This window comes from Schistocerca nitens, chromosome 3 (genome assembly GCF_023898315.1).
Source record: "Schistocerca nitens isolate TAMUIC-IGC-003100 chromosome 3, iqSchNite1.1, whole genome shotgun sequence".
Lineage (NCBI taxonomy): Eukaryota > Metazoa > Arthropoda > Insecta > Orthoptera > Acrididae > Schistocerca > Schistocerca nitens.
This window is the reverse complement of record NC_064616.1, coordinates 750,681,759-750,707,454: the sequence shown is the minus strand read 5'-3', so window position 1 is coordinate 750,707,454 and position 25,696 is coordinate 750,681,759. Positions and strand designations below refer to the sequence as shown.

At 44.7% G+C, this 25,696-nt stretch overlaps 1 protein-coding gene across 1 annotated transcript in view; it reads left to right on the top strand.

The window, feature by feature from the left end:
- LOC126248750 (uncharacterized) overlaps positions 1–25,696 on the top strand; it is a 405,014-nt gene that overhangs the window by 68,859 nt on the left and 310,459 nt on the right. The window contains exon 2 of the mRNA XM_049950087.1: positions 18,856–19,099. Coding sequence (XP_049806044.1) covers positions 18,856–19,099 — 244 coding nt within the window. The remainder of the gene's footprint in view (positions 1–18,855; positions 19,100–25,696) is intronic.

The following is a 25,696-nucleotide window of genomic DNA, read 5'->3' as shown; positions in this document are numbered from 1 at the left end:
CTCCGAAATATTTCTATCGTCCGCGACCACTCGCAAACTGCTCCACTGTCCAAGTCATTCCGCCGACCGAGCGTCAGTCCCGCCCTCACGTCTAGCACTTCCCGTGTCGTGTGCCGTCCTGCCCAGCACTGTCCACAACCCCCTCTGTTCTCTAGATTAGATTAGATTAGATTAGATTAGTTTTCGTTCCATAGATCCGTGCTGAGGGGTCCTCGTGGATGTGGAACATGCCAATTTTTTTTTAAAGCTGAAATAACAATACTAATAGTATGAATATATACAATACATCATTTGTTTCTATTAAAACATTCGTCAATGGAGTAGAAGGAGTTGGCCGCTAGTAAGTCTTTCAGGCTCCTTTTAAACTGATCTTTATTTGTAACTAAATTTTTTATGTTTACTGGCAAATTATTGAAGATGAGTTTTCCTGAGTAGTGGATCCCTTTTTGAACTAAAGTAAGTGCTTTTAAGTCCTTGTGCAGATCATTTTTGTTCCTGGTATTGTATGTATGAACTGAGCTGTTTGTTGGAAAAAGAGATATATTATTTAGGACAAATTTCATTAATGAGTAAATATACTGAGAGGCAGTCGTTTGTATACCCAGTTCTTTGAAGAGGTTTCTACAGGACGTCCGTGAATTTACTCCACAAATAATACGTATTACACGCTTTTGGACTCTGAAAACTTCTGTTTGAGTTGAAGAGTTACCCCAAAATATTATACCATATGACATTATGGAATGAAAGTAGGCAAAGTATGCAAGCTTTTTCATTTTTATGTCGCCTATGTCTGCTAACACTCGAATTGCAAATACAGATTTGTTAAGGCGTTTCTGCAGTTCTGTGGTGTGCTCTTCCCAACTGAATTTATTATCAAGTTGTAACCCCAGGAATTTAAGACTGTCAACCTCTTCTATCTGCTCTTCTTCGTATTTTATGCGTAACTGCCGTCCGGGGTGGTCGTGCGGTTCTAGGCGCTACAGTCTGGAACCGCATGATCGCTACGGTCGCAGGTTCGAATCCTGCCTCGAGTATGGATGTGTGTGATGTCCTTAGGTTAGTTAGGTTTAAGTAGTTCTAAGTTCTAGGGGACTGATGACCTCAGAAGTTAAGTCCCATAGTGCTCAGAGCCATTTGAACCATTTTTGAACAAAAGTAACTGCCTCAACTTCTAGTTAAAAACAACAGGGCACTGAATTGTACACAGAATCCACGGCAGCTTGTTCCAGAGACTGGCAGCAGCAACAGAGAAGAAGTTCACTAACGTTTTCGTTTTATGAGTGAGGATAGCTAGGATACTACGAGCGGTGTTCAATAAGTAATGTAACACATTTTTTTCCCTGAAAGCAGGTTGGTTTTATTTAGGATCCCAATACACCATACTATTCCCCACTCTTTTGGCTACAAAACCATAGCTTTCAACATAATCTCCGTTCAGTGAGACGTCGTTACGCCACCTGACTGCGAGGGCCTGTATGCCTGCACGGTACCATTCTGTGGTCGACGTCGGAGCCAACTTCTTGCTGCACCAATAACCTCCCCGACATCCACATACTGCTTCCCGCGGAGTCCATCCTGCATTGGGCCAAACAGATGTAAACCGGAAGGGGTGAGGTACGGGCTGTAGGGTGGATGAGGAAGCACTGTCCAATGAAGTTTTGTGAATTCCTCTCGGCTCTGCAGACTTGTATGAGGCCTTGCGTTGGCGTGGAGAAGGAGAAGTTCGTTTGCATTTTTCTGACGGCAAACACACTGAAGTAGTTCCTTCAGTTTCCTGAGAGCAGCACAATACACTTCAGAGTTGATCGTTGCAACGTTAGGGAGGACATCAAATAGAATAATCTTTGTTGATCCATTATGGACTGTGGGACAACGGCTGGCATGTATTTATTGATACAATAATTTACCAACAGCCGTATGTATTGTAGAAATTTATTTTATGAACGTTTTATATGCTACCAGTTTCGGCGTTACATTGGTGCCATCTTCAGGCCCCACACGTCATAATCGTAAAATCGCTATACACGGGAGGAGCCATATAACTGGATCCGTGTATCAAATCGCTATGCAACAGCTCTTGGTGGCCAGGCGACACGTCATAGTCGTAAAATCGCTATACACGGAAGGAGCCATATAACTGGATCCGTGTATTTGATACACGAAACTGGCAGCGTATAAGAAGTTCATAAAATAAATTTCTACAATAAATACGGCTGTTGGTAAATTATTGTATCAAGAAATCAAATAGAATAATCCCTTTCAGAGTCCCTGAAGATCGTCTCCATGTCTTTACCGGCTCAGGTTGCGGCTTTAAACTTTTTCTACGTAGGAGAGATGGTGTGCCGCCACTCCATGGATTGCCGTTTTGTTTCCGGTTTAAAGTGATGAATCCACGTTTCATCGCCTGTGACGATGTTCGACAAAACATTATCATGGTCAGCCTCGAAAGGCCAAGCACTTCCGCACGTATGGTCCTTCGTTGCTCGTAACGGTCTTCTGTTAGGCGCCGAGAAACCCAGCCTTCACACACCTTTGAGTACTCCAGCTGGTGGACGATTGTGTCAGCACTACCAACAGAGAGGTCCAGTTGAGCAGCGAGGTGTCTGATTCTGATCCGTCGATCATCCCGAATGACAGTGTCCGCACGTTCCAACACAGCAGGCGTCAGAGCTGTGTACGGCCGGTCAGAACGCGGGAGATGGACAGATTTACGCTACCTTGTTACGATGATTTCAGACGCCTGGCCTAATGACCCACCGTGTTTTTGTTCACTGCCATGTCTCCGTAGACATTGTGCAAGCTCCTACGAATATCTGCTATGTTCTGGCTTTCGGCCAAAAGAAACTGAATGACAGCTCTCTTGTTGGAACACACTTCCGTTACAGACGCCACTTTGAAGGCTACGTATAGCACCGTCACCTATCGGAACTTCGTGAAACTACGAGGGCGGTTCAGAAAGTAACCTCCGATTGGTCACAGTGCGGGTTGTGGGGGGAGTAGCGACGCCATCTGTGCGTTCACGCACTCAACAGGTCAGTCGGCATCAAGCCGTGGTCGAGTGAACGTCGTACCTGCGCTAGTTTAGTTTTTGTGGCAGTTTGAAATGTGTGCTGCAATAGAAAACCCCGCCAAATGTGAAGTGCGTGCTGTCATAAGGTTTTTTACAGCCAAAGGATATTCTGCAGCAGCTATTCATCATGTACGGACCAAGAGTTATGAGTGAAGGAGTTGTCCGTGAATGGGTACGTTTATTTAAAAGTGGACGAGAAAACGTTCATGATGAAGAGAGGAGTGGTAGACTGACGAACTCGTTGATGCAAAAGTTCGTGAAAATCGACGTTTCTCAATGTCGGAGTTGTCTACTGGTTTTCCACAGATTTCTAAGACTCTCTTGTACGAGATAGTGACAGCAAGATTGGGTTACCGTAAGTTCTGTGCACGATGCGGTCACAGGCTGGCTCCAGGCACAAGCGGGTGATTTTTATGCAGAAGGAATTTCAAAGCTTGTGAAGAGATACGATAAGTGCCTCAATCGCTATGGAGACTATGTAGAAAAATAGTGCAAAGATGTAGTTGTAAGATGTATATATTAAAATATTTTTATTTAACTTGGTGTATTTTTTTAAATCAACCGGAGGTTACTTTCTGAACGGCCCTCGTATATGGGCTGAAGCAGGAATATCCCACGATGTCGGCCGGCCGCGGTGGCCGAGCGGTTCTAGGTGCTTCAGTCCGGAACCGCGCGACTGCTACGGTCTCAGGTTCGACTCCTGCCTCGAGTATGGATGTGTGTGATGTCCTTAGGTTGGTTAGGTTTAAGTAGTTCTAAGTTCTAGGGGACTGATGACCTCAGCTGTTAAGTCCCATAGTGCGCAGAGCCATTTGAACCATCCACGATGTCCCACAACAAATTCCGCATTTTTCAACCAAAATTGTACGAGAAAAAACTGTGTTGCATTAGTTATTGAACGCCCCTCTTAGATGAATGGAATGAATTTTCGGCTTTAGTCACTACAGAAAATGCGTTGACAAAATAAGATCATTGTCACTCCATGGATTGCCGTTTTGTTTCCGGTTCAAAGTGATGAACCCACGTTCATGGCCTGTGACGAAAAAGAAAAATGTTCATTTTCCTCTTTGGAATAAAAAACTGAGGATTCCTTGTATATTTTCCGAAATTAGTACGTACTTTTCGTTTTATATATGAAAATAAATAAAAATTAATGAAACAAAAAAATAAATAAACTTTCTTTTGAGTTGTAGTTGTTGCTTTGTAAACAAATGCGAACGTTATTGAAACTAAAGCAATATTTTTGAAATTTATTTCCGGAGGGGAGGCCCTTACTTCGCCTTTTCCTTGATCAGCCACACATCCATTAAAGCGAGTTCTCAGTTATTCGAACTTTTCCGATGTCCCTTGACCTTCGAGTCATCGTGAGTCGATTGTATTTACCCACAATAGGTGTTATTAAGATATCAAGTAAGACAAGATGAGACATCTACAGCACGGCCCATGCGACTCTGTGATGTAAAGAGTTGTAATCAGAGGAACGAATTTCCGCACAGACCTGGCGCCGTTTCAAATATTTCTTTTATAAAATACGTTTGACGATGTTATTTTACAGTCTAGTATGGACCGTAGCATACGGCTGTCACAGCCTACAGCTGGCAGAATTTTCCGTTACATCTTACTAGCCCTCCAGTAGTCGGATTAAGAACAACAATATTCGATTACTTCGGAATGAAATTCAGTCGTCAGTTGCACAGATATTTTTATCTTCTTTACCGGTTTCAGAAGATAACAAAATTAGGGATCTTATAAATCATTACACCTTGGCTATAGATTTATGTAAAGTACAGGAAGTGTATTATACATACTTACTTGGTATTGGTTTAGCAAATGTCAAAATCTTCTTCATGAATGCAAATTGCCATGATATTTCCAAAAACGTACATGTTGTAAATGATTATTGTAATTGATAATTTACAGTGCACGAATCCCGTCTGGGTACATGTCAGGCTGGTGTGCCAGCAGCAGGCATGTAAAAATATAACTAAGGTATATGAGGAAGCTATATATAATATGGGCGCTGATGACCACGCCAGCAGCAGGCATGTAAAAATATAACTAAGGTATATGAGGAAGCTATATATAATATGGGCGCTGATGACCACGCTGTTCAGCGCCCGTAAACCTCAAACACACTATATATAATACATCTGAAGAAACGTGGCACATAGTTGTAATATACACTCCTGGAAATGGAAAAAAGAATACATTGACACCGGTGTGTCAGACCCACCATACTTGCTCCGGACACTGCGAGAGGGCTGTACAAGCAATGATCACACGCACGGCACAGCGGACACACCAGGAACCGCGGTGTTGGCCGTCGAATGGCGCTAGCTGCGCAGCATTTGTGCACCGCCGCCGTCAGTGTCAGCCAGTTTGCCGTGGCATACGGAGCTCCATCGCAGTCTTTAACACTGGTAGCATGCCGCGACAGCGTGGACGTGAACCGTATGTGCAGTTGACGGACTTTGAGCGAGGGCGTATAGTGGGCATGCGGGAGGCCGGGTGGACGTACCGCCGAATTGCTCAACACGTGGGGCGTGAGGTCTCCACAGTACATCGATGTCGTCGCCAGTGGTCGGCGGAAGGTGCACGTGCCCGTCGACCTGGGACCGGACCGAAGCGACGCACGGATGCACGCCAAGACCGTAGGATCCTACGCAGTGCCGTAGGGGACCGCACCGCCACTTCCCAGCAAATTAGGGACACTGTTGCTCCTGGGGTATCGGCGAGGACCATTCGCAACCGTCTCCATGAAGCTGGGCTACGGTCCCGCACACCGTTAGGCCGTCTTCCGCTCACGCCCCAACATCGTGCAGCCCGCCTCCAGTGGTGTCGCGACAGGCGTGAATGGAGGGACGAATGGAGACGTGTCGTCTTCAGCGATGAGAGTCGCTTCTGCCTTGGTGCCAATGATGGTCGTATGCGTGTTTGGCGCCGTGCAGGTGAGCGCCACAATCAGGACTGCATACGACCGAGGCACACAGGGCCAACACCCGGCATCATGGTGTGGGGAGCGATCTCCTACACTGGCCGTACACCACTGGTGATCGTCGAGGGGACACTGAATAGTGCACGGTACATCCAAACCGTCATCGAACCCATCGTTCTACCATTCCTAGACCGGCAAGGGAACTTGCTGTTCCAACAGGACAATGCACGTCCGCATGTATCCCGTGCCATCCAACGTGCTCTAGAAGGTGTAAGTCAACTACCCTGGCCAGCAAGATCTCCGGATCTGTCCCCCATTGAGCATGTTTGGGACTGGATGAAGCGTCGTCGCACGCGGTCTGCACGTCCAGCACGAACGCTGGTCCAACTGAGGCGCCAGGTGGAAATGGCATGGCAAGCCGTTCCACAGGACTACATCCAGCATCTCTACGATCGTCTCCATGGGAGAATAGCAGCCTGCATTGCTGCGAAAGGTGGATATACACTGTACTAGTGCCGACATTGTGCATGCTCTGTTGCCTGTGTCTATGTGCCTGTGGTTCTGTCAGTGTGATCATGTGATGTATCTGACCCCAGGAATGTGTCAATAAAGTTTCCCCTTCCTGGGACAATGAATTCACGGTGTTCTTATTTCAATTTCCAGGAGTGTATAAGGAAAGGGCGACTGACGCCTGAATTTTATTCTGAAATACATACTACAACTTCTGAAAAATAACGGCTATAAGTAAAATAATACGAGGCCTGTTCAGAAAGTAAGCTCCGATTGATTGCCAAATTGAAACCACAGTGAACATCAGAAATGTTTTACTTGTAACAATTAGCTACACCTTTCAGCTAATTCTCTACGTAGTCGCCGTTCTGACTTAGACTTTTGTCATAGCGTTGTACCAACTTTTCAGTAGCCTCATCATAGAAGGCAGCCGCCAGTGCTTTCCGCCAATTCTCCACGCTGGCCTACACCTCGTTGTCTGTGTCAAAATGTTGTCTTCAAAGACAGCGGTTCATGTGACCAGAGATGAAACTCAGGGGGAGACAATTGCAGACTGTATTGTGGGTAATCTCACATTTCCATTTGAAAACGATGCAGGAGCATCTTCATTGCCCCTGCAGAATGCGGCTGAGAATTGTCTTGAAGAAGAAACAGCACGACAGTTATGTAATGTTAGCTGCATAGCTTCAGGCGAAATTTCTCACCAGGCCCTCGTACTTGGCGGCAGACACTATTTTCTAGACATCTTTACGCACTCACTGCGAGCTCAGAAATGAGAAGAGCGACGTGATGCTAACTGGGGTTATACTAGAGACACTACCCAACACATCTGTGCAAAGCATTATCGGATTTTCATAGTCGTTTCCATTTCGCGACCGATCGGAGCTTACTTTCTGAACGCCCCTCGTACCATGTTATCCATCACTACTATAGCGTGTATGTTTAATAGACAGTATCTGAAATTTTCGAAGCACCAAAATGGGAACACAGTCTCCCTCACTGTCACTATACAGGGTGTTAGGGATATACACTATGTGATCAAGAGCATCCGGACACCCCCAAATACATACGTTTTTCATATTAGGTGCACTGTGCTGCCACCTACTGCCAGGTACTCCATATCAGCGACCTCAGTAGTTATTAGACATCGTGAGAGAGCAGAACGGGGCGCTCCGCGGAACTCGCGGACTTCGAACGTGGTCAGGTGATTGAGTGTCACTTGTGTCATACGTCTGTACGCGAGATTTCCACACTTCTAAACATCCCTAGGTCCACTTTTTCCGATGTAATAGTGAAGTGGAAACGTGAAGGGACAAGTACAGCACAAAGGCGTACTGGCCGACCGCGTCTGTTGACTGACAGACTGCCGACAGTAGAAGAGGGGCGTAATGTGTAATAGGTAGGCATCTATCCAGACCATAACACATGAATTCCAATTTGCATCAGGGTCCACTGCAAGTACTATAACAGTTAGGCTGGAGGTAAGAAAACTTGGATTTCATGGTCGAGCGGTTGCTCATAAGCCACACATCACGCCGCGTAAATACCAAACGACGCCTCGCTTGGTGTAAGGAACGTAAAGATTGGACGACTGAACAGTGGAAAAACGTTGTGTGGAATGACGAATCACGGCACACAATGTGGCGGTCCGGCAAGGTGTGGGTATGACGAACGGCCGGCGACCGTCATCTGCCAGCTTGTGTACTGCCAAGAGTAAAATTCGGAGGTGGTGGTGTTTTGGTGTGGTCGTGTTTCTCATGGAGGGGGGGTTGCATCCCTTGTTGTTTTGCGTGGCAGTATCATAGCACAGGCCTACATTGATGTTTTATGCACCATGTTGCTTCCCACTGTTGAAGAGCAATTCGGGGATTGGGACTGAATCTTTCAACATGATCAAGCACCTGTTCATAATGGCGGCATGTGGCGGAGTGGTTACACGACAATAACATCCCTGTAATGGACTGGCATGCACAGAGTCCTGACCTGAATCCTATAGAACACCTTTGGGATGTTTTGGAATGCCGACTTCGTGCCAGGCCTCACCGACCGGCATCGGTACCTCACCTCAGTGCAGCACTCCGTGAAGAATGGGCTGCCATGCCCAAAGAAACCTTCCAGCACCTGATTGAGCGTATGCCTGCGAGAGTGGAAGCTGTCATCAAGCATAACAGATGGAGGGCGCCACGAACTTGTAAGTCATTTTCAGCCAGGTGTCCGTATACTTTCGATCACATAGTGTAAGTGCAGATATTTTTATTGGTGACTAGGGACAGTGTATTGAACAAAATTGCAGAAATATTTACTTTATTTGAAGACTAATGATTATAGCTATTAGGATTAGTAGGTTTCAGGTTGATTAGTACCTCCAGGTACATGTCGCAAGAACAAGCCATTAATGCTTGATTTCCCCTGCTGAGCAGGGTAGATGTTGAAGTGGACGCAATACGGTTAGTGTATGCTGAAAGGCGGGGTCTTATTAGTGGTGCCGTTGCGATCATGCAGAAACATAGGTTGCAAACTACACTACTGGCCATTAAAATTGCTACACCAAGAAGAAATGCAGATGATAAAAAGGTACTCATTGGACAGATATATTATACTAGAACTGACATGTGATTACATTTTCACGCAATTTGGGTGCATAGATTCTGAGAAATCAGTACCCAGAACAACCGCCTCTGGCCGTAACAACGGCCTTGATACGCCTGGGCATTGAGTCAAACGGAGCTTGGATGGCGTGTACAGGTACAGCTGCCCATGCAGCTTCAACAGGATGCCACAGGTCATCAAGAGTAGTGACGGACGTATTGTGACGGGCCAATTGCTCGGCAACCATTGACCAGACGTTTTCAATTGGTGAGCGATCTGGAGAATGTGCTGGCCAGGGCAGTAGTCGAACATTTTCTGTATCCAGAAAGGACCGTACAGGACCTGCAACATGCGGTCGTGCATTATCCTACTGAAATGTAGGGTTTCGCAGGGATCGAATGAAGGGTAGAGACAATGGTCGTAACGCATCTAAAATGTAACGTTCACTGTTCAAAGTGCCGTCAATGCGAACAAGCAGTGACCGAGACGTGTAACCAATGGCACCCCATACCATCACGCCGGGTGATACGCTAGTATGGCGATGACGAATACACACTTCCAATGTGCATTCACCGCGATGTCGCCAAACACGGATGCGACCATCATGATGCTGTAAACAGAACCTGGATTCATCCAAAAAAAATGACGTTTTGCCATTCGTGCACCCAGGTTCGTCGTTGAGCACACCATCGCAGGCGCTCCTGCCTGTCATGCAGCGTCAAGGGTAACTGCAGCCATGGTCTCCGAGCTGATAGTCCATGCTGCTGCAAACGTCGTGGAACTGTTGGTGCAGACGGTTGTTGTCTTGCAAATGTCCCCATCTGTTGACTCAGCGATCGAGACGTGGTTGCACCATCCGTTACAGTCATGCGGTTAAGATGCCTGTCATCTGGACTGCTAGTGAGACGAGGCCGTTGGGATCCAGCACGGCGTTCCGTATTACCCTCCTGAACCCACCGATTCCATATTATGCTAACAGTCATTGTATCTCGACCAACGCGAGCAGCAGTGTCGCGATACGATAAACCGCAATCGCGATAGGCTACAATCCGACCTTTATCAAAGTCGGAAACGTGATGGTACGCATTTCTCCTCCTTACACGAGGCATCACAACAACGTTTCACTAGGCAACGCCGGTCAACTGCTGTTTGTGTATGAGAAATCGGTTGGAAACTTTCCTCATGTGAGCACGTTGTAGGTGTCGCCACCGGCGCCACCTTGTGTGAATGCTCTGAAAGGCTAATCATTTGCATATCACAACATCTTCTTCCAGTCGGTTAAATTTCGCGTCTGTAGCACGTCATCTTGGTGGTGTAGCAATTTTAATGGCCAGTAGTGTATTAATGTACCAATGATCAAATTATCTGCACTTATACACCAAACAACCTGTATATTTGTCTTCCACGTATTTAATGAACGACAGCAAGTGTTATATGTTCAGTTTATCAGCTCAGACTGCATAACACATGTCACATACATCTTTCTCGAACGCGCAAGACTTTAGATGCTGTACATGCAAAATCAATGTCCCTCGTGCAGCCTCGAGTGATACATGCAGATTTTCAACATTTGTCGTTAAAGCAAAGCCTTTTTTTATCATTATTGGTCCACAGAAAAGAAATTCAGTGATGAATGTTTCTGCATCAGGTCTTACGCTGCTTTTAGTAAAAGCGCACTGCTACGAAGATAATCAGCAGCAGACATATTGATTGGTAACATTCTTAAACTTCTGAAGTTGTGGCGTAATACGAATAACAATGTCCTCTAGTTGAAACGTTAAGTGAGGTTCCCCGTCAATGCGCGCACTTTTAGGCTTCCTACCGCCAACATCCTGGTATATCAAACGACTGAGGTAAGCATCGTATTTTGGGCTTTAATCACACGTGTACCAAGCGAAGTGATGCAGTGGTTAGCACATTGGACTCGCATTCGGGAGAACGACGGTTCAAAGCGAAGTCCGGGCATCCTGATTTAGCTTTCCCGTCATTTCCCGAAATCGCTTCAGACAAATGCCGGGATGGTTCCTTTGAAAGGGCACAGCCGATTTCCCTCCCCATCCTTCCCTCATCCGATGGGTCTGATGACCTCGCTTTTTGGTCCCCTCCGCCAAATCAGCCAACCACCTACCAACCCATCACACATGGAATGGATAAAAGTTTGGTTAGCACTATAGAGATCTGCAAACAAGGCGTTTTTCTCCCTCATACTTACTCGAGGCCACTACTCTCGGGGGTAGCTTGCCCGAGTGCGAATGCTCGAAGTTCACAGGCTGTCGTCGAGCGCCACGGAGTGCCGTTCGGTTAGGGTGATGTGGAAGGGGGGGGGGGGTGAGGGGTGGAAGCGCTCACCCCGCTGCCGTTACGGCCGTTTTAGCAGCTGCTCTGTGAGTCTGCAGGCCGTTGTCGCTTCCGAAATACCCCCAACAGCTAATTACATTTAATTACATTCCTCGGAGGTACTGTCTAATAGCGACATCACTGTGGTCGATGAGAAAAAAAAATTGCTTGCTTTATGCAACAACGAAAATTTGGAAACAGTTTGTAGTTTCACAGGTACTCTTTGTAACTACCAGTTTTTGTAATGATGGTGATTAAGAATCAGAGTGCCGTTTTTTATAACATCATATGCTTTACTGATTCAAATGTACGTATATGAACTTGAACACCTAAGAAATTAGGTATCGAACAGGAACAAAATTGTCTCTCAATTATTCAATGTTACCGTAATTAAAATGAATCGACGCGTTTCGGATCAAGTCTGCTTCGTCTGCCCGAGATAAGATTCCGTGCTTCACTTGTCGTACTTGTTGCTGGAACACAAAACATTCTTCTCGCTAAATTAGACAGTGTGGGAAAGAAACTACGGTTATGCTGTCACCTCTCAAACTGATCATCGTCGTCGGGTTATATGAAAGTCAACATCATCGGTAGGTTGAGTATGGTATGGTCCACTGTCTAGTCACTCCGAAAACGGAGACTTTTTTGGCTTCCGAGCGCGGCTGACATTCACTCAGCGACCCCAAATCAATATTTAGAGATATCACAAAAATAGAGTAAGCTACTACTGCCATGTTATAATTTTATGCTAGCTTATCAGGAACTAATGTTTCATCACATATCTCATTGACAGTATTCAGCATCTCATTTCTGTCAGACACAGAATTTTCAACAATCGGAAATGCGATCACAGAAATGTTGCTATTCTGTGCAATGTTCGAATTTCGACTTTCTCCTCTATGACATGGAGACAGCGCTCTTTCAGCGCTCGTAGTATCTACAGTTAACAGCCGATAATACGACAGCTATACTGTTTTGCAGTTAATTGCAATTTTCATTTGCTGGACACACAGCGTGTATTAAACAAGAGAACTGGGTCTACAGTAATTTAAACGTACCTCTGTATCTTCGGGCCCTGTATTACAATGACTTACCAGTTTGTGCACCAATAATAAACAAACTGAACTGTTGGACACTCCTCGCCTACCAGCATTCCGATTGCACCTTTGAATGGCTCTAACATACAACGAGTTCTTTTGCAATGTTGTTGTCGTAACCAGTAATTTTTTCAGAGGTGCCTCCCTCCAGAAGCATTTCCACAATTTTGTCATACCACCTAACTACATCCTAAAAATGCTGTTCTTGCTTCAAGCTTGTCTGTATCGAATTTACGTCATCAGTTTTCTTTGTGAAACGGACAATCTCTTTGGCACCATAAGCCGTGGAATAAACACTGCAACCTCATTTATCAAATAGTTGTCATCGAAAATTGCATACATAATGCTGAAAGGCTGAAGTGCCTTGCATATATTACCGTCTCGGTCAGTGAGAAATGAAGTCTTAAAACGATGGGGTTTACTCCCAACAATTTGAATAACGTTTTCCCAGTGTAGTTCTCAATAAATTCCCCAATTTCTTTTCATCAGAAAAGAGAGTTTTCACCAATACTACATTTCGAAGGGGCTAATCTTGATAAACAAAGTACGCAGGGATAAATATGTTATTCATTTTCCTATATGTATCGATCCTGTAACTGACATACGGCTGGGAGAGCGGTGTGCTGACCACATGCCCCTCCATATCCTCATCCAGTGACGCCTATGGGCGGAGGATGACACGCCGGCAGGAATGGCCGGGCGGTTCTAGGCGCTACAGTCTGGAGCCGAGCGACCGCTACGGTCGCAGTTCGAATCCTGCCTCGGGCATGGCTGTGTGTGATGTCCTTAGGTTAGTTAGGTTTAATTAGTTCTACGTTCTAGGTGACTGATGACCTCAGAAGTTAAGTCGCATAGTGCTCAGAGCCATTTGAATAATTTTTTTTCTGAGGATGACACGGCGGCCGGTCGGTACCGTTGGGCCTTCATGGCCTGTTCGGGAGGAGATTTTTTTTTATCGATCCTATATTCGCTGTACATCAATATGCATTCACGCCTATGGCCTGGATAATGCTGGGCATCATACTCTCCCATATATTATTCGCTTCTCTTTCACTTTTTCCTGATACTGTCTTAAGATGAGGCAAGATGTTGGAGACGTCTACATATACCAATTCTGAACAGATATTTACAAGCCCCTGACATAAAACGCGAAATCCTACACCTAATATTAATGTAAATTGACGAACATCTCTTGCACACATTTCTACGCACCTCTTTAATTAAAATAGCTTTCAGTGAAGCGAGCAATGCTTCAGAACTTACACATTTACTTGTTCTGCCTTCAGATGTGTGATTGCGGATCCGTAAGGAGAACACAGCACTTGCTACAGTACATATAACGTACGTCCTTATCAGTTACTAATGAAAATCTCTTCTAGACAGTGTTACGACCATTTCGCACTCAGAATATATTCTTTCGAATCAAGTTTCGCTTTCGCACTGTCCTTCAATTCAGGTTCACGCGCCGTGATCCTGGATAGGGCGACTGAGCGGCACCGTGTAACTCTAGTAGATGGCCGGCAATTCGAGAATGAAACGCTCGGACGAGCTTCAAGGAAGTCGAGTGCAGTTGCCCCCTCTTCCCCTCTCCTCCCCCTCCCCCTCCCCAGAACACACACACGTGTCCAAAGCGACTGTATCGACATTTGCCGGACTTCGTGGAACTACATACACTGAGCACTTCGAGTGAGCATAAACGTCAAATGCAGACCTCTAATTAGCACAACGCTCTCCCGACCGTAGTCGGCTTCCTGGACCTTGGAGCCATTATTTCTCACTGAAGTAGCTTCTCAGTTGGCCTCACGACGATGGTCCTCCGCGTAGCAATCAGACAACCTGACAGCATAGCTACGTGTGTGTGTGTGTGTGTGTGTGTGTGTGTGTGTGTGTGTGTGTGTGTGTGTCAGGAAAGGCAAAGGACTTAAGAACAATTAAATGGAACGCATAGTGTCTTAAAAAGACGCTATAAGATGAATACCAACAGAAGTGAAACAAGAGTAATGGAATGTAGTCGAATTAAATCAGGCGATGCTGCGGGGTCTGGGTTAGGAAATGAGATACTAAAAGCGGTAGATGAATGTTGCTATTCGATCAGCAAAACAACTGATGATAATAAAAGTAGAGAGGATATAAGATGAAGACTGGTATTACCAAGGGAACCTTTTTTGAAAAAGAGAAATTTGTTAACATCGTATAGATCCATGTGTCTGTCTCGTCTGTAGCCTCATACGGAAGTTAAATGTTGACAATAAACATTTTAGACAAGAAGAGAATAGAAACTTTTGAAATAAGGTTTTACGAAAGAAGGTTGAGGATTAGATGGGAACATCGGGTAACTAACGAAAAGGTACTGGATATAATTGGGGAAAAAATAAATATATTGCAGAACATGACTAATAGGCATCGGTAGATAGGGCACACCGTGAGACATTAAATAATCGACAGTTTCGCAATGGAGTTTAGTGTGGGGGTTAAAAACTGTAGAAGGAGACCAATGATTAAGGTCGGAGGCTTGCCCGCTCTCCAAAGCAGAATCGGCGGCGATCTGTAGCATATCTGACGACAGATATGCTACAGCTAGCGCCATTCCTCCGCCACACACCGTCAGGTGGCTTGCAGAGTATGGATGTAGATGTAGAGTACAAGGCTGGTTCATGCACTAGCGTTTTCGACAAGCAGTTCACCACGCTATGTTGAAAATTTGGAAATTTGTGGTAATGTCTTATGGAATCAAACTGTTGAGGTCATCGGTCCCCACGCTTACACTCTACTTATGCTAAGGACAACACACACACACCGATGCCCGAGGGATGACTCGAACCTCTGACGGGGGGAGCCGCGCGGACCGAGACAAGGCGACTCAAACCTCTCGGCTACTTCGCGCGGCCGCTTTGTTGAACATTGGGCTCTGCAGCAGGCAATCCCCCCACGTTTCCATCTCGTCCCACTGACATAATCCGTTACAGGAGTTCCCAACCTTTCTGAGACAATTATCCCTGAGTAAAAACAGATATTAGCTAGTACCATCCCTCCTCCTACTGCCCCCTCCCCCCCATGTCGTCATCGACATTAACGCCTAACTAAACTTCAGAATGAAAAATATTTTTTAACACTTCTATTTTTAAAACTATGAAACACAAATGGCATTTAGTTTTTGTAAGTGTTTTATTAAACCACTAACTAATGAACTAATGAATCAATAAGACATTAAATAATTACTGCTTTGCTGTCAGTTATTCGTTTATCGTTGCGGAGTGGATAATGAAGCAATTTTTGGTCTGTTATAGAAGTATCTACAACTCAGAGGAGGAATTTTCATAAGATTTTTAAGAATATGCGATTCATACGTCTCAATTTTACTGTCATAGATGGTTGCACAAGCTATAATCTCTTGCACATGATCTTACGCTTTGCTCCTAGTGTTTGAAATAAGAACTGTAGCTATTGGTAACTAACGTAATCAGTATTAAAGTCTTCCGAAATAGTGATCGTTTAAAAATAATTCAGTTTCGTGACTAAAACACAATAGAATCCTTTTGTTTTCACCCTTCAGAAAATTACATTTTACCCCTCAGCGGTAATTAGCCCTAGGTTGGGAACCACTAATCTACTACGACTGCAATAGCCATGGAATAATCGAGATTGGACCTTGGTTCTGTGGAAAGGTCCCGCCTGGTTGGAAGAACCACATTTCTTGTTAAACCAGGTCGATAGCCATGTCCGAATACGCCATCATCCAGGCGAAAGACTGTTCGAAACATGCACCGTGGCACGGACTGAGGCTGGTGGGGACATTATTAAGCTATTTTGGGGACATTCACTGATATACTGTGCGACCTATGATGGTAATCGAAAGCGTCGTGACAGCTGTGGCCTACGTGAACATTACTGCGGACAATTTGCATCCCTTCATGTTTGATGTCTTTACTGAGGGCGATGACATCTTTCAGCTGGGTAACTGTCCGTGACACACGGCCTAAGTCTTATAACATTGGTTTGAGTAGCATGATAGTGAACTCATGGTGATGTCGTGGCCACCAAATATGCGTGATCTGAACTCGATGGAACACGTCTGAGACACTATCGGGCATCAGCTTCACGCTCACAAATCAGTAGTCGGTAATTTTTGGAAATTGTGTGATCTGTGCGTTGATAGATGGTGCCATATACTTCTGGAAACGTACCAAGGACTTATTAAATCAATGCCGCGCCGAATCGCTACCAAGCCTAGTGGGCCTATCACCAGCAGCGCCAAAGTCAGCGTTGCTCTATGCGCGCCTGCCAGGCGCAGGAATACACTTCTCCCTAAAGCCTGTGCTGCACTTACCTTTCTGGCTCTATGAACGCAAACGCTCTACTCGTAGCCCACAATAACGGTTGCGATTGTGTTGTGGTACTTTCTTATTGCACTAAATGGCAACTGAAAAATTCTTTGATCAATTGTTGCTATTTTGTTTAGTACTTTAATGCCTCGCTGGCGGACGATTATTACACGTGCATGAAATTTTTGCTTTTCGTCGATGTTTATACCAAGGTATTTATATAATTCCTTTCTTTTTACAGGTTGGTCGTTTATTCTGGTTATGGGGTTCCTCGTTCTTGATAGTGTTCCTTTTAGCGACATACTTGTATCTACTGTTTTGTGCGCTGCTATCGTTAGTTTATTTTCTACGCACCGCTTACTTAGTCTTTCAAGAACTACCCTACTATTATACTCTAATTTAACCCCTTGCGTTGGCAGATACTATAATTAGCAGGTTATCTGCGTAGGCGATGCAGCTTCTAATGTTTTTATACTCTACAACTCTGGTCCTCAAGCAAAGACTTCGGGCAGCTTTTGGTGATATTTTTCACAATTTCCTTTTAGGCACGTTCTAATCCTACCTGCCTGGCTGTGCAGTAATCTCGTAGGCTCGCATAGAGACACCTGGGACAATCCATCTGTTTCAGTCTTTTGAACAGGGCAGACGCCCCAGATGTATCAATCATTATACCTATAACATACTTGTCGTCTGAGATGTTGACAATGTTCATTGCGCTATATACCGCATTCTCTGTGGATTTCTCTTTATTGAAACCGTGCTACAGGGGGTCATGCCTACGATTTGTCTGTGGTCTCTTAGGCGGCGACACAGAAGCTTTTCCTGTACTTTGGCTAGAGGATTTCCCAAAAAAATCGGCCTGTAAAGTTTCGGCAGTCCTGTGTCTTTTTCTTGCCCTTTTTTTTGGTATAATGATATTCGAGATTTCCCATATTCCGGACATCCGTCCCCAAAAAAGACATGCGTTTAATAACATAGTTATATATGGTTTAATTTGGTCAACTATATAATGCAACGCTCCTGCCATAATTCTATCAGCCCCTGGTGCTTTATTTTTCTTTATATTCATTATTGCCATCCTCACTTTCTCCTGCACAAATGGAATCACAACACTGTTATATATATGCTTCTCTAGTAATTAAGAGCGAAGCTACTGATGGTACTCTGCGTCTTCCATCGTCGTATCGTCTGGCAGCAGAGTTCTCAGCAGGTGAGGGACGGGGGGGGGGGGGGGGGGGGGCTACTGAACTGATGTCTCCCAGTCTTTCGTCATCGTGCCATCAGATCATCTCAAGGTTGATAACACAATAGAGAGTGATCGAAACTTGTTTCTTGCAAATTTGTATGGAAAATTCCATGCATTTTATACCATTTGGTCTTTAAGGTACGCCTCCCATTCTTCTACGCTTGTTTGGTGTAGTAGGTCTTTATAATTTTGCTTGACTGTTCGATAGAAATTCATCTTTCTTTGTTCAAAAAATGGTTCAAATGGCTCTGAGCACTATGGGACTCAACTGCTGTGGTCATCAGTCCCCTAGAACTTAGAACTACTTAAACCTAACTAACCTAAGGACATCACACACATCCATGCCCGAGGCAGGATTCGAACCTGCGACCGTAGCAGTGGCACGGTTCCGGACTGCGCGCCTAGAACCGCGAGACCACCGCGGCCGGCTCTTTCTTTGTTGTTCTGTTTCTCCTAAGGATCGCTAGTAATATCTTCCCGCATGCCTTGATCTGCATCTCAAATACTGTAGGGTTGGACTCCACGGAATTTTAAACCCTTTTGAATTCCTAACATGTGTTGAGATGGCCTTCTCTTGCACCGTCTGTAACGCTCGCACCACTTCCTCCACTTTGGCGTCAGCATCAAATCCACTTCTTTGCAGCGGTTACATCTTGAAGTCTGCATTTAAAAGTTCCCAGCTGTAGATGGAAAGCATTATCAGGGGATTTCCTCGCGTGTCATTGCTAAGCTCTGGCTTGCATGCGCAGGATGTCATGTCTGCGCCGGAGCCGCAGCCGCCCCCGCCACCGCCGCCGCCCCCGCAGCCACCGCCAGCGCTGCCCCCACGTCCGCCGCCTCCACGCCCCCGACCACGGCCACGACCACGCCGCTCTGCTTCCGGTGACGCGGCCGTCGATGCCGCTGACGATATCCAGCCAGACTCCTCGCACAACGCAGAAGCCACTTCCCACCTCCATGGGCCTCCACCCGCCCTGTCACCACCACCACAAGGTAAGTCGGCCTTGTAAAGGCCATGCGTCTTTAAACCTCAAACGGATCTCTCCTAGCGGACCGTTGTCGATGTCGACTGGATGCTCAGGCAGTGAAAAAGGGCGAGATCTAGCATGTATTGCAGCAGACTGTAAGAGTTACATAGTGGATATCATGATGAACATGCTAGATCAGCATATGATTTAGCTAAATATCTTGCACCCTTACTGAAATCTTCTTCTTTTGCCTAGCTTCAATTGCATAGAGTACGAGGATAGTTTCTTCGGGATTTGGCAAATATTATTCTATTATTAACACAATGACATCGTATTTAATTACTCTAGTGGTTGCTGTGAAATCAAATTTCATAAATATTAGCTAGCTTTTTTTCATATCAGCTACTGTGATTGTTCGTAGTGCTTCAATTGATTTGAAATATCAACCAATCAGTAGCAAAATACAGGTATATTACACCTCAGTCATGGTTTCGACGACTTGAAAACTGTCTTCTTCAAAAAATGTAGGACGTAAAATCACATTATCCATAGTCAATGTGGGAGCCATTGACTCTGTCTAGTACATATCATCGACTTAATTACCATTTAAGATACATTATATAAAGGTAGTAGCCATCTACTGTAGGGATTTGTTTCACAACTATTAAAATGTTCTTTAAAAAACACACTTACGGACACAGATATACAAAAAAAGAGCAAATGTACTACAACTGTAGAATACGAGGCGAGAAGTGATGTCATGAGTGCATGGGCAGAAGTGACAAAAAATAGATAAAATTACCAAAATTGACGGAAAATTCGTATAAACTGATGGAAAACACGCCAAAATGCGGGGAAATTAAGGGAGAATGAGGGAGTACGTGCATGTCTTCTGTTGGTGCAGGAAAATTCTTGTACATGGGAATGAGATGTGACTGCAAGAGGAATACGGGAAAAACTTGACATGGAAGCTCCAGGAACCAGGGAAACAGTCATTTTTCGTCGATAGCGATAAGACGACTGGAACAGAATGTTTAACAAGTGTGATCCCAAAGTTATTGGCAACCACCTTATAGATTTTTATAAGGTGTACTTAGCTAAAAAGCATTGTATTACCCGGCGGGGTCAGGGATTTTCTTTGCCTCGTGATGACTGGGTGTTGTGTGATGTCCTTAGGTTAGTTAGGGTTAAGTAGTTTAAGTTCTAGGGGACTGATGACCATGGATGTTAAGTCCCATAGTGCTCAGAGCCATTGTATTACCAGCCCAGAGAGTGAGGGTGGGGAGGAGACTGCAATATAAACTATCGAATGGAGCACTTGTTTGACCCTGTGCAAGACTGTTTAGGTGTTTTAAACCGTAACAAACAGTATTTACGATGTGCTTCTCTGTACTGTCCACCGATCACAACCATATGGTGCCAGCTATCAAATACTTTACAGAACAGTTGCAGCATGGTTTTATAACAACATTCTACTGTACATCTATTGAGGTAAGAGTGATACATGCAAGTTGACTGCTGTCTTTGATGCTTTCCTGGAAAAGAGGACCACCTGCCTCTAAATTGACATGGATCTGCGTTAAAGGATTATAGAAAGTAGATAGACTGACTGGTTGAGAGGGTTTGTAACGAGGTAATGGTAGACTGATGATGCATTCTAAAGAGAAGGAGATCTTACTGCATGTCATTTATCACGCACTTAACCAATTTTTTTCTGTTGTTCTCTTGGGGTGCATCAACTGTGTAGTATAACTTGTGATTGATTCGTATACAACTGCAAGTTCTGTGTGTCACTTAGAGTGCTATCTAACTGTAGTCGTCAACAGCAAACGTCTTCATACCACTGTCAGCAGAGGACTTCCAACGCATGTGTGATCAATCATGCCCATTGATTGGAAACATATTTCAACACCCGCCGCTAGGAGAACGAAAGCCGGCCGCGGTGGTCTAGCGGTTCTGGCGCGGCAGTCCGGAACCGCGGGACTGCTACGGTCGCAGGTTCGAATCCTGCCTCGGGTATGGGTGTGTGTGATGTCCTTTGGTTAGTTAGGTTTAAGTAGTTCTAAGTTCTAGGGGACTTATGACCTAAGATGTTGAGTCCCATAGTGCTCAGAGCCATTTAAACCATTTTTTTGAGAACGAAGATCTATCCGAAGTACTCCATTTCTCTGCCACATCTTGTTCATAAATCAAGTCTTCAGTTTAGTAACTGATTCTAAGTTAGTGACAGGTGTTTGCGAGGTATGTATACATTCGCTTGACAGTTGTCCTGTTTACAGAGTTTGTGCAGCATGGCGTCTAAATTCACATGTCAAACACTGCTGCTACGCACTTGTCTGCTTTCCTCTAACAAGGGAACCTCTCCATCACACCCCCCTCAGATTTAGCTATAAGTTGGAACAGTGGATAGGCCTTTAAAAACTGAACACAGATCAATCGAGAAAAAAAGGAAGAAGATGTGTGGAACTATGAAAAAAATAAGCAAAATGTACAAACTGAGTAGTCTTTGCGCAACATAAGCAGCAATAAGGACGGTAGGAGTTCAGGACCGCCATGGTCCCGTGGTTAGCGTGAGCAGCAGCAGAACAAGAGGTCATTGGTTCAAGTCCTCCGTCGAGTGAAAAATTTACGTTCTTTATTTTCGCAAAGTTATGATCTGTCCGTTCGTTCATTGACGTCTCTGTTCACTGTAATAAGTTTAGTGTCTGTGTTTTGCGACCGCACCGCAAAACCGTGCGATTAGTAGACGAAAGGACGTGCCTCTCCAATGGGAACCGAAAACATTTGATCGCAAGGTCATAGGTCAACCGATTCCTCCACAGGAAAACACGTCTGATATATTCTATACGATACTGGTGACGGCATGTGCGTCACATGACAGGAATATGTTGTCGACCCAACTAACTTGTACACTTGGCGAATGGCTACAAAGATTCTTCTACCTTGACCGATTTAGGTTTTCTTGTGGATGTGATTAGCACTCCCAAAAAAGTGATCGCATCGGACGGACAGATAATAATTGTCTGAAAACAAACAATTAAAATTTTCACGTGAGGGAAGACTTGAAATACGGACCTTTCGTTCTACAGCTGCTCACGCTAACCACAGGACCACAGCACGCCTCACCAGACAGGACCCATAAAGTTGTATATCCTGCACATGGACTACTCAGTTTGTATATTTTGCTTATTTTTTTCATAGTTCCACACAACTTCTTCCTGTTTTTCTTGATTGATCTGTGTTCAGTTTTTCAAGGCCTATCCACTCTGCCAACTTATAACTGAATCTGAGGGGGGTGCGATGGGAAGGTTCCCTTGTAAGAGGCACTTTCCATTGCTGATGATCATTTTATAGCACTGATGTGGGCATAGTATAATTTCTGAACCATAATCATATGCGAACAGTGGGCAGGGTCTGGAAAGTTGTATTGTGCATGTATCACAACTAATTTATGTTTCGCTTTAGCATAGAATGAAGTAGTTTTATCATCTTCAAGTTGATCACCATAGTGAGTTCGATAGAAAACATGCAGATTGAATGCATGTCAGACGTTTGACATACACTGAAGAGCCAAAGAAACTGGTACACTTGCCTAATACCGTATAGGGCCCCCGCGAGCACGCAGAAGTGCCGCATCACGACGTGCCACGGAGTCAACTAACGTCTGAAGTAGTGCTGGAGGGAATTGACACCATGAATCCTGCAGGGCTGTCCATAAATCCGTAAGAGTACAAGGGGGTGGAGATCTCTTCTGAATAGCACGTGGCAAGGCATCCCAGATGTGCTCAATAATGTTCATGTCTGGGGAGTTGGGTGGCCAGCAGAAGTGTTTAAACTCAGAAGAGTGTTCCTGGAGCCACTCTGTAGCAACTCTGGACATGTAGGGTGTCGCATTATCCTGCTGGAATTACGCAAGTCCGTCCAAATGCACAATGGACATGAATGGATGCAGGTGATCAGACAAGATGCTTATGTACATGTCACCTGTCAGAGTCGTTTCTAGACGTATCAGGGGTCCCATATCACTCCAGCTGCACACGGCACACACTATTACAGAGCCTCCACCAGCTTGAACTGTCCCCTGCTGTCATGCAGGGTCCATGGATTCATGAGATTGTCTCCATATCCAGATACGTCCATCCACTCAATACAATTTGAAACAAGACTCGTCTGACCAGGCAACACGTTTCCAGCCATCAATAGTCCACTGTTGGCGTTGATGGGCACAGACGAGGCATAAAGCTTTGTGTAGTGCAGTCATCAAGGGTACACGAGTGGGCCTTTGGCTCCGAAAGCCCATATCGGTGATGTTTCGATGAATGGTTTGACACTGACATTTGTTGGTGGCCTAGCATTGAAATCTGTAACAATTTGCGGAAGGGTTGCACTTCTGTCACGATCAAAGATTCTCTTCAGTGGTCCCATTTTTGCAGGATCTTTTTCCAGCTGCAGCGATATCCGAGATTTGATGTTTTACTGTATTACTGATATTCACGGTACACTCGTGAAATGATGGTATGGGAAAATCCCCATTTCATCATTACCTCAGGGGTGCTGTGTCCCACTGCTCATACGCTGACTATAATACCACGTTCAAACTACTTAAATCTTGATAATCTGCCATTGTAGCAGGAGTAACTGCTCTAATGACTGCGCCAGACACTTGCTGTCTTATATAGGCGTTGCCGACTGCAGCGCCGTATTCTGACTGTTTGCATATCTCCGTATTTGAATATGCGTGCCGATACCAGTTTATTTGGCGCTTCAGTGTATATCTGCTGCGTTGCACTCCACATGCCTAATATTTCTCATTTGTCTCTTGCCAATACCTTCTTGGTACTGACCTCCTTAGCAGATAGGTTAGAAAAAGGTGACTCATTTCGAGGTATGAGAGTGCCACAAATATGATTCATCAGTAGCTGTAATCATTAAAAGACATCTACATAGGATCCAACGCAAGTATGTGGTTGAATGGAGAGACTTGATTCCAAATCAGTGGATGTAATTTCTACCATAAAGCGTAACACTATAGACCTGAAAAGCATTTTTAAGTGATTCCTCACATAGCACACCATCTACTGTATGTAATCATTCTCAATCAACCATCATCCTCCCTCGCCTATAACCCCATGGATATAGAGTGGAACCTCTGTTACATTGTCTACATGGTGTTGAGATAGAATGTGTTACAAATACTGTTTGTTAGCGTGGAAAATATCTAGCAGTGGCAAGAGGTAGTTGCAAGTATCGCTTTCATACCACATTTCTTAGCCGAATCACTTGTTAAATTCGATGAGAAGGGTGATTTTATCGCGAGCTTACGCAGCTGCAGACGTTCACCTGCACTTTCGACCTGTTAATACAAATCCCAGCTAGCACCATCTACCTTCAATGTCACGGTATTTGTGTGGAAGACCACTTCATTCACGAGCAATACCATGCCTCAAATTATAAAACATGTATAGTTTTTTAACATGGATATGATCAGCAACTATTGTGTGTGACTGTAAAACGAAGACCGCTTTTATGGATGGTAGAAACCTTCTGCAGTCAGCTTCAAATGTCGGTTCTCAATGGTGTTACCTGAAAACAACATTGGCTTCGTCCCAGAGATTCCCATTTCAGCTACCTGGTGAGTCTAATCCGACTGCTGAAAAGAAATACTCACCATGCAAAGTGACTCTCGTGATCAATTAAATTAATTCGCCTATCAATTTCATATCAATGATGTGCTGTCTGGTGTGTGGAAGCAATGGCTAGTATACCATGGATATGATTTGGAAGTGGGAGCGGTAATCAGGCGTTTTTTCGTTGTGGCGAAATTTCAGTCTCCAACCTACACAGGGAGAGACGACCATCGTAGTAAAATCAGATGTATTACCGAATTTATACAGTAATACGAAAGTATAAACCTGATATTTACAACTTCTCTGTGCTGTTACTTTAAGAGACTTCGTATGTGGTGAAGCATTCGGTTACTTTAAGGAAGTTTGAAAGTGAGGAGTCATCCTGTGATAGAGGTAGATTTTAGCACCCTGTCATGAGCTGAAAATGTGTTCAATATTCTAGTCCTGTGACGCAGGATGTAACAGATATTAAGCTGATTAGAACAGTTGTTTCTCCCTTATGAGATAAATATAACCTATTCCATACTTTTACAGGATTTTCACAAGTATCGATACTTTCGTGATGTGAAAACGCCCGTATGTCCCGATATCTTCTGTCTTCGAAAATAACTTGTACAAAAGGGAGAAACTTCCATTTTGCGTGAGAAATTCGAGATGTATCGTCAACAACGTCACTGTCTCGGATTAGGTAGAATGGATTTTTTAAACTGGGGGATCTATGGCGGGGTGGAACTGATTAGAACTACCACATACATCCGAGTAGCTGCTGTTTGACTCACAGTGTGCTGCAGGAGGAGTGGTCATGAGGAGTCAGCGACCGAAGTTGCTGATTAGCTTAGCCTGTGACAGGCGGTTAGTGACCAGTGTGTAGGGTGAGCAGCGACAGAACCAGACATATGTGTTCGCGTGAGAAGATTGAAAATGACAGTTGTTTGCACTGGACGATTATTCCACCCACGTAAATTGATCGGTTGACTGCTTGGTGACTGTCTCCC